The sequence below is a fragment of the Gymnoscopelus microlampas genome (assembly GCF_963454915.1).
Source record: "Gymnoscopelus microlampas genome assembly, chromosome: 12".
Taxonomy (NCBI): domain Eukaryota; kingdom Metazoa; phylum Chordata; class Actinopteri; order Myctophiformes; family Myctophidae; genus Gymnoscopelus; species Gymnoscopelus microlampas.
The window spans coordinates 34082935-34093007 of NC_139949.1; the positions used below are offsets into that span (position 1 = coordinate 34082935).

Below are 10073 nucleotides of genomic sequence, written 5' to 3' on the forward strand. Positions count from 1 at the left end.
GTCTTCTGCCGACTGGTCTGGCCCGGCCCCAGCGCTGTGGCTGTTTTGCAGAAACCGTAAGGTGGACGAGCCAATCAGCTCAGACAGTCAATCACAGGGCCCTGACCCTATAAACATTTCAGCCATTTGAAAATAGTTGCTCTACAAGCTCACAATGCATCGTGATCTTGAGGATCTGCTGTGTTCAAAAGATGTGTATACATTTTAGACATTTGAAAACTTGTGAAATGGGACATTTCTGCATGATAAGTACTTTCTACTTTTGGTACTTAAAGTACATTTTTATACCAATACTTTTGTACTTTTACTCTTATTTTTATTACATTTTTAATACCGGACTTTTAATTGCAACATAGTATTGAATTGATAACGTTTGAGTACTTTTCCCCACCACTGCGATAGTTATAATACATCAGATGAGCCACTAGAGGGGGATATGTTCACTTTCCCTCGTGTTTCCCCATAGAGATTTGCGCATGCGCTTTAGCTGTGTCACGCCCTGTAGTTGTCCAACATGGCTGCGCCCGTAGACCTCGAATTAAAGAAGGTAAACTTTACACGTTTTCATTCATTCATCCTCATAACCGACGGTTCCTCATATGATTGTAGTTGCACATAAAGTATTATGTTTAAAACGTTGTTCTGCATACCGTGCATTGCATTCACGGTGACGTTTTAAGAACAAATGCACGACAAAAGACACGCTACTCTACTGTAGACTAGTGGTTTTCAACCTTTTCAGGCCGTGACCCCCCCTAAATAATCATATTTGAACTGGGGATCCCCCCAGATAAATATTGTGAAAATAGCAGATCTACAAGCTCACAATGCCTGGCGCTGCGAGGCGTTGTGAGATTGTAGTTGTAGATCGTCTATTTTCAAACCCATCTTTTCAATGGAGAGTCTTTGCCCATATTTAATGATGTCTACGTCTAAACGTGTATTTGTGGATAGGAGATATTCCGTGGATCTGCAGATTGATAGTAGAAGTCGGCGTTTTTTGTTTTCGACACCCATTAGGCAACTTTGGGAGATACAACGCATACTACAACACAAGTGTACTGTATCTGAGCTATCCCATAGCCCTGATATAGCTCTGGTCCATCAGCCTAGACCAGGGGTCTTCAACGTTTTCAGGCCAAGGACCCCCTAGTTGAGAGACAGATGAAGCAGGGACCCCCTCTATATTGCATTAAAATTGTGTCTCAGATTAAACTTTTTTCCTTTACTTGGTCTGCTCTTTGCCAAAAATAGCCGATCTGTTGTGAGCTTGTAGATCTGCTATTTTTTGGCTAAAGTTCTCCTCAGAAAAGGGATGCTAGGGTTCAAGGGGTTAAGGTAAAAAAAAATCATATCACACTAAGATTTGGCGGACCCTCCGTTGTAACTCTGAGGACCCCCTGTTGAAGACCCCTGGCCAAGACAGTGGAGTTCCTTAGGGAGAGGAACTCCACTGTCTAGGCTAATGGACCAGAGCTAGCCCTGATACATGCCTGGCATATATATTATATTATATGACATGTCAGATTGGATTCATGTCTTGGATTCATGACTAGGCTATCCCACATCAAGTGATCATCGTGCATTTTATGTCATCATATGCATTATGAATTCCCTTGAATGAAGTCAAATCATTATGGTAAATATTGGGAATGTAATTTACTTAATAGTCACATTCAGTCAGTCTAGGTGACGTATAAGCGCACAGCACAGTATAACTCAATGAAAAATGTGTCACGCTTGTATTGTCATAAAGCCTTTAATGGGCCTAGCGGGTGGCCATAGTTGAATAGGTAGAGAGCCTGCCTGGGAAGCATAAGGTCCCAGGTTCGATTCCCAGCCCCGGCAATGTGTCAAGGTGTCCCTGAGCAAGACACTACCCCATGCCCACTTGAGAAGCACTCAGCTGGATGAAGTTGAAAACTGAATTTCCCCCATGGGATGAAGTAGGTCTAGTTATTATTGATTAATGATTGAAGTTGATTGAATGGTCTCCCCACCCATTTCTTGTCCTACCGCCAGGCCTTCACGGAGCTGCAGGCTAAGATGATTGACACCCAGCAGAAGGTGAAGTTGGCCGACCTGCAGGTAGAACAGCTGAGCCATGTGAAGAAACACGCCAAGCTGACACATGCCGAGATCGCCTCTCTGCCCGACAACACACGCATGTACGAGGGCATTGGACGCATGTAAGTAACTAGCCTGGTTCCAGACGAAACAATTGCCCTCGGCAGATTAGGTCTGGCCCCTCTGAATAGAGATTTGGATTTCTCTCCCTCCGAAGTTGTGAGGGATCTATCATGGCCCAATATGCAAATATGGGGCGGGTTTATCACCTGTGGCATTTTTGGAATTTGCCCCCCGGAAATGCAGGTTCCACACAGAGATTCCAGACTAATATCTATGCAGTGATATTAGATATTATATCAATATCTACGCAGTGATATTAGATATTATATCACTGCGTAGACTAATATCTACGCAGTGATATTAGATATTATATCACTGCGTAGACTAATATCTACGCAGTGATATTAGTCTGCCCATGCCAGGCTAGTAAGTAACCACATCACCCATCCTGTGGCTCCCACTAGAATCAGGGTACCCTGGAGGAGGTATTCTTTACTGTGATAATAATGTGTAAAATGGCGGTGTAGTGATTCTCCAGGATGTAGCTGAATTATAGCCTCTATACAACAGAATTAGAATTTTGTTCATGTTTTTACTATGCTGGTTTCATATAACTTTATTGTATTTGACATAAGTTTGTACCTTGTGATATCATTTTAGCCTAATTTTATATGATCTAAATTGGTGGCAGAGATTAAAGGTAGGGTAAGTGATTTTCCTTTGTTAAAATAAGTGTTATAATAGCTCTATATTCTGATAGTACTCATTGCTATAGAGTGTTGGTTCAGTAACCTGTCTCTCCAGCTCTTTAGTAAACGGAAAATGCATTTTCAGTTTGGGATACCAATTGTATCCAATCAGAAGAGGGAACGTACACAGGATACAGCCAGGATAAACAAGTGCATTTGGAAGTGATGAAACTAAGAAAAGAGCAGGCAGAATTGGAACTGCAACACTATAAAATTGAAGCTGACAACTGGGTACTCTGTCCTGATAGGCAGAAATTTGGCCACCCACCTGTAAATGTATTTTCTGTTGTTAAAGAGCTGGAGAGATGGGGAGACCCCTGTCACTGAACAAACACTCTACTTTAATAAAATGATTATGAAAATAATACGTTTTCCTTCTCCCGACAGAGATAGGTAATAGCAGAAATGTCCGAACTACAATAAACTAAAGATGACGATGCATCTAGTGTCCAATCTGGTGTGCCGTCTGCTTCAAATAAGTTTATTGTCATAGTTGGGAGACCACTTCCAGTTCCAACCACTGCAGATGTGCTATTTACTGTATATTGTATTAACATTCTCTATCATACAGATTGGTCCAGGGCTTATTTTTTATTAAATTAAGTCCTGGATTGTAGCTTTAATGGATTATGAAAGTAACCCTGTGTACAGTGTAAATGTGTGTTCTCTGTTCTGCCTCTCAGGTTCATTCTCCAGTCCAAAGAAGAGATTAACAACCAGTTGACAGAGAAACAGAAGACAGCAGACGAGAAGATTAAGGAGCTGGAGGTGCTTAAAACACAAATGCACACAGTGATCGTACCATTCCACTTTTTGCTAACGATTCTGAATTCTTATGGGGTTGAATTGCATTGAATTGGGTGATCGCACAGAGAAGCATCGCTAGAAACATAACCCCTTTAAAACCATTGTTTTCCTGTCGTACGGCATGCCTGGCGTGTGCTCCTCTCGTGATGTGCCTCACATTTTCCAGGCTCTTTTAGGTCCACCCAAAAAAAGAATGGAGTTGCACTGCTCATCAACCAGGCCACAGGTGCTCAGAGCTATTTTGCCTGATGTCTGACTAAAGTGTTTTTGGAGTGGCTGTGTGGACACTTCTCCTTTTACGACTAAGTCTTAATTCATAATCTGAGATGTGCCATCCCTCCAAATGTTACCCGAGGTCTTATTGACCTTACTGTGGCATGGCAGCAGTAGCTTTAAATCAGTCACACATCTCTTTAAATCAGTCACACATCTCTTAAATCAGTATTTTGTGAATTAAATGCGTATGCTATCATTGTAAATGTTTAAAATCTACTCCCTGCTGTCATCTCGTGTGTGTGAGAGAGACAGAAAGGAGGAAACGAGTGAGTGAATGAGAGAAAGGAAGAAAGTGAAATTATATATATATATTTTTTTACTTTGGAATGTTCCTTTTGATAACAGAGGCTTATGTCCCTCAGTGAACAAAAATGCTCCAGTGAGCTTGTATGACTGTGGTCTGCTTCTGTATTTTGGTAGTCCATTTTGTGTCTGTATGTTGTATAGTTGTGAATGTATAATATCTACAAACAGCGGTTGCATGCCTCTGATTGCAGAATGCTGGCATGCTGTAAAAGCACATATATACAAGCTTTTAAAAAAAAAAGTGTAAAAAAAAAAAGCCATGTCCGCATTAAAGAGGGCTCTTCTTCACGTCAATATTGGCGTGAACACATTGCCCCTGTGGCTTAGCATTAATGTGTTCAGCTTGTCTTGTCCAGTGAGCACAAATATAGCATCGAGTAGTGAAATTTCAAAAAAACTGTTGAGTCATGGATAGTCATGTCTGCCTGTTTTGTGTGTTAATTTCTGTTCTACAGGGAAAGAAGATGTACCTTGAGCGGAGTGTAAAGGAAGCCGAGGACAACATCAGAGAGATGCTGCTGTCTAGGAGAGCCCAGTGATACAACATACCCACACAGACACACGTTGAAAAGAGCGACGAGAAGATCCTGTTCTCCAGATAAAGCTCAGTGACGCACATTCGTTGTTTTCTGTTGCCTGGTTGCATTTGAAACTCAACTGTTTCATTTTGCAAGGTAGTTTCCTCGGTTCTGGTCCAAAACTAAAAGGACAAAGAAAAGAAGAATCATTGAGTACTGCAACGTTTCCTCTGCGGCAGTGATGCTTAGCTGTTCCCTTTACACGCACGGTTTAATGCTAGCAAAGTTTCACCTTTGATCAACTGAAAAAAAAAAGTTGTTTAATTCTAAATATGATGACTACATGTTTTTGTTTTGAAAGGACTTATGGCTTGATTATATATTTTATCTTGCTGCAGTATTCCACTATTGCGGAATTAATACTTAGATAACATTGTGGGTGTGCACACACTCATGCACACACCCTAGTGGTTTACATTTGTATGTTGAAATGCACTGTCATTGTAGCTGATTTGTTGTTTCAGTCATTTTCATTAAAGCAATTCCTACATGTCATCTATCTGTCCATCCGTTCTGTGAACAGTTGAAGTGAAGAGTTTGTTTCCAAAATGGTGTGTGTATAGTATACTGTAGCAATAGCATGTTGGAACCTGACGTAGAAAAGTGGAGAATCAATCTTGTTAAAACCAAGTTCTTGTGAAACATACTCACAGAATAATTCCCCCTAGTTCACCAAGTTATCCTGTGTTGTCTTGGTACATGAATGTTTATATTATAAAGCCATTTTGGTGTCTTTCTGGATGCAACATCATTTATGTCTTTAAGGCCCTGCTTAGCCAGTTCATACCAAATGACAAGCTGGCATTAAGTATAAAAACAGTGCACGCACTACTTCAAAAATGAAGAGGCTTTTAGGTGCACAGCCAATCAATACTTCAATTAAAAGAGAATGAGCCCAGTGCTCTGTAGTGTTTACGTTTATTTGCCTCACCCATCTATACAACTGAAACATGTCCGTTGTATACCTGGGTGAGTCAAATCACACAGGACGAAGGACATTATTGAGAGCTGGCCTTGTTCTCTTGTTATCAAATATTAGCATTAAGCCTTTTCATTGTGGAGTGCGGTACCTAACGTTAATCTGTAACTGAGCTGAATGAAAAAAAGTTGGTACAACCCTTGCCAGCTACCTATTTTTCTCAATTTTCTGGCATCAAGTAATGTACAGATCCTGGCATTGCAACGAATTCACTCCATTTAGTAGTTGCATCACATTTGATTACCCATCCGATTCTTTGACCTACCCCTCACTGCAGTGATGGTAGGCAAGGGCATTGCATCTGTTGGATAACCAAAGGTGGTGGTGTTACAAGAGCTGTGCTATAACATAGGAAATTGAATAACACCACACACACACACACACACACACACACTTGTGACACTTGCTTCCTACTGTATGTCACTCACATGATGGCCCCATCTTGAATACTACTATCAGTATCAATATTGCAAGCAGAGGTCATCAGGCTATCTTCACTCATAACATGCCCTATAAACACAAACTGACTCACTTCAACAGATAAAGTAGCCAGTCTTGAAGATAATTTTGTTTGAACTAAGACGGTATGATGGTAACCACATGTTGGATGGTTTGTTACAGCCGTAAGTTAATATACAGTATTAGCTGTTAAACCTAAAGCTCAAAATGGACTGTTCCTCATCGGAATATTAGCTGTTAAACACAAAGCTGTGTTTTATTTATTTATTTCTTATGCTTCTTTAGGGCCTTCTCAGCGATGTCCTGGTTTGTGAACTGAAAAAAGGCCTCTTGTACTACGACCGTGGTATTCATATATTGTATTCAGAGGCTGGGCATTGTGTGGTTTGTCTGGAGAGTTATGTTAATAAGATTAATATGTTTATTTATTATTAATAAGTTAACAAGTGTGATTCTCTCATTCTCTTTACTCAGTACCATCCAATGTTTCTTCTTGGATTCTAACCAGCAACTATCTGGTCACTGGCCTGCTTCTCAAACCTCTTTTCTACCAATGCCTCAAACATCTACAGTACAGTACAGTGTTAAACATGAATGTTACCTCCCGGACATAATAATTGGCTGTCAGTCTCACAGTGGACAGAAATCAATTGCAAATTTAGGCATTTAGCAGGCGCTCTTATCCAGTGCGACATACAATGTACAAGATGAGTGATCAGAGTAAATAGACATGAATGCTGTCTATCACAAGAAGGTACTTGATCAGTTTTGAAATTCATTCTACAAAACTAAATGCGATTTTGGATAATGATAACCACAACAAAGTACTTTTTTCCACATTCCACTCCTCTTCCATTCTTGTCCTTTGTCTTTATCCACTTACCCAGGGGTCTGTACTTGTTCGCCTATTTTCGCCGAATATCCTCCTTTACAACACACCCAGAATAGGGACGCTTGGGTTTAAGTGGTTAGGTCTCTGACTGTCCCTGATTGCTATCAAACCAGACTAGAGCATGGTCAGGTGCAAAGTGAAGTATTGTCATAAAGGAGAGGAAGGGACATTGAATAGAACCCTAATATCTAGCCCAGTGGTTCCCGACCTTTTCTGGGCCCACTTGAAAATCTCAAAAGCCCACCCATCTGACAGCAACTGAACTTCTGCCGTGTTAAGTGGTCAGATGGGTGAGCCGCGTGCATTTTCATAGCATGTTTATTTTAATGATCAATCAATCGATTCAATGTGTACTGGCTTGGATCAATGGAACTAACGTAGTATACTTTAAGTTCCTATTTATTGTTCTCACAATGAAAACTCATTTGTCAAGGTTTTAAAGAAAAACTACCATGACATTTTTTGTCTTAAAAAAAAAAAAAAAAAGTGTTTTGCTAGTTATTCGAGGGCCCACTTGTAATATCCTCACGGACGGCCCACCAGTGGGCCCCGGCCCACAGGTTGGGAATCCCTGGGCAAGAGCATGGTCAGGTGCAAACTGAAGGTGTGTCATAAGGAAGAGGAAGGGACTTTGAATAGAACCCCTAATATCTACCACACAGTAGCTCATGTTCCTAAAAGTAGAAATTATTAATCTTACTGGACCCCCCCCCCCCACCCCTTCTCTCCCCAGGTGAAAGTCCAATACTCTGAGAAGCAGATGATTAACTACACTACTGACTTTCTCCATAAAGCTACAGCCGCTCCTGGCGGTGACACTTGACACACTTTGAGAAGCACATGCATGAACACCAATAGGAGAGGTCTCACACAAACGTGACGACCCCAGGAAAAGCATTTGCACACTGGATTGCCAAAGGCCAGAACTTTCCTTCTCTCTCATACCCACGCACGCATGTGCACACACACACACACACACACACACACACACACACACACACACACACGCCCACACACACGCGCACCGTTGTCTCTACCATTTCCGCCAGTCAGTCACCAGTTGACCAGCTGAAACAGATGGACACCAAACACAAGGTATGTACCAACTCTAATGAGTTAATTTCTAAAACGGAGATATTTATTTAGAACCTGAAATCCATTATCAGCACTTCTGAATTACAAACAATCCAGTATAAGTTTATTGTAACGAAAACAAGAGAACAGAAAACCGCTTTAACAGTAAAACACAGCACGACACATAAGCAAAACTCCAAGTACATAAGAAAAAAAAACAAGAAAAAAAAACAGAGAACTGAGAGATGTAACAGTGATGTTGCAATTCTTGTACAGTACTGTAGCCTATATGACCCATATCTAGTCTTTGTATCACATTTTCATCATGGAGGAATGTGGTAGATCATTGTCTGTCTATGTTCATTCATTTAGTCCTTGATTCATTGTTTTATAGCCTGGCGGATAGAGAAATGGCATGCAACCACAGGTCACTAGTTTGAAAAGCTCTCATCCCTTTAACACCTGTTGATGTGTGCTTGAACATGGCACTTACCATAACATCAAGTCTGTCTTAGTGGAGACTAATTCACCTGCTCTGAGATCAAGCTGAAAGTCACTCTGCTGGGGAGTCCACATTCTTGAACTTTTACAACATTATTTTGTATTTTTATAATGGCCCCATATCATATCCAATAATATTGCTCAGGTGTTAGAACTATAACAATAATATTCCATGGGTTATGTTAGACAGGTTTTGAATATTAAACATATTGGACACAAGCTGTGAACTTTTGGTTACAGGGAGTTCTGGACAACCGCCTATCCGAACGACTCAACGGCGAACACCACACTCTTTCTCTCTCGCTCCTTGCTGATGCGCGTGCCGAGTTTGAAGTCGGTCGGTCCCATGTATGTGCATGACCATATACGGGCATAGCAGTCGGATCTGTGGCTTTGGACAACCGGATCTCCATATATGCCTATATATGGGTGTATCAAGTTTGTTTTTGGTTATGCCTGAGTCATAGTGACGTGGGCGTGGTCCTGCCTATATGGGCGTAATGGCGTATCGGGTTTGTTTATGGTTATGTCTGAGACGAGTCATAGTGACGTGGCCGGGGTTTTGCCTATATATGGGTGCATCAGGTTTGTTTATGGTTATGTCTGAGTCATACTGACTGGCACTGGAGTTTATCTGGGCCTAATGACCAAAGCAAAGAGCAGAATAAAACAGCAACCTTCTCTGGTTAGAATGGCTGTGTTATGAGGTCCAGCAGCATGTATGTATACATGTATGTGTGTGTGTGTATGTATGTACTGTATGTATTTATTAAAATAGAAGTATTGAAAGGGCCAGACTGCAATAGCAAAGTTGATGTGTTGATGTGTGATCTGGCTTGTCTACTCACCCTGCGTTGAAAATACATCCTGCTATTTTCACTCTGAGAGGGTAAACATTTACTCTAATGGACATGCCATCGAGTTCAATTAACCCTGAGGATTTTACTGTACAAGTGAGCCTAATAAAACCTGACACAAAGATAACCCCAGCATACGTAAGGAACGCCGTTGTGACCTCTTAGGTCACGGACCACGGTGACATTGTAACCTGATTACCCTGTAACCTGACAACCCAGTTTTTATGTAGATCCAAGTAGATCATTTATCTTTAAACTCAGCATGTACTGTTGAGTGTGTGTGTGTGTGTGTGTGTGTGTGTGTGTGTGTGTGTGTGTGTGTGTGTGTGTGTGTGTGTGTGTGTGTGTGTGTGTGTGTGTGTGTGTGTGTGTGTGTGTGTGTGTGTGTGTGTGTGTGTGTGTGTGTGTGCGTGTGTGTGCGTGCATGCGTGCTGAAGATCTTTCAGAAACTAAGTAACAAGTGCT

The 10073-nt window shown here is 41.2% G+C and overlaps 2 protein-coding genes across 2 annotated transcripts in view; both read left to right on the top strand.

The window, feature by feature from the left end:
• The first annotated feature begins 493 nt into the window (after positions 1 to 493).
• Positions 494 to 5341, top strand: pfdn1 (prefoldin subunit 1). Its single transcript, XM_084074911.1, has 4 exons — positions 494 to 547; positions 2023 to 2189; positions 3563 to 3647; positions 4724 to 5341. The coding sequence occupies exons 1-4, from the start codon at positions 515 to 517 to the stop codon at positions 4805 to 4807; spliced, it is 369 nt and encodes a 122-aa protein (XP_083931037.1). The 5' UTR covers positions 494 to 514; the 3' UTR covers positions 4808 to 5341.
• A 2912-nt stretch (positions 5342 to 8253) lies between these two features.
• slc23a1 (solute carrier family 23 member 1) overlaps positions 8254 to 10073 on the top strand; it is a gene marked incomplete at both ends in the record, with an annotated part of 13684 nt that continues 11864 nt past the window's right edge. The window contains one exon of the mRNA XM_084074263.1: positions 8254 to 8271. Coding sequence (XP_083930389.1) covers positions 8254 to 8271 — 18 coding nt within the window. The remainder of the gene's footprint in view (positions 8272 to 10073) is intronic.

What these genes read in the sequence shown, in the direction of transcription:
- pfdn1 (XM_084074911.1), top strand. Translation starts at nt 515, where the DNA reads ATGGCTGCGCCCGTAGACCTCGAATTAAAGAAG. An exon ending in TAGACCTCGAATTAAAGAAG is followed by an intron (nt 548 to 2,022) that starts GTAAACTTTACA and finishes TCCTACCGCCAG; the next exon opens with GCCTTCACGGAGCTGCAGGC. An exon ending in TACGAGGGCATTGGACGCAT is followed by an intron (nt 2,190 to 3,562) that starts GTAAGTAACTAG and finishes TCTGCCTCTCAG; the next exon opens with GTTCATTCTCCAGTCCAAAG.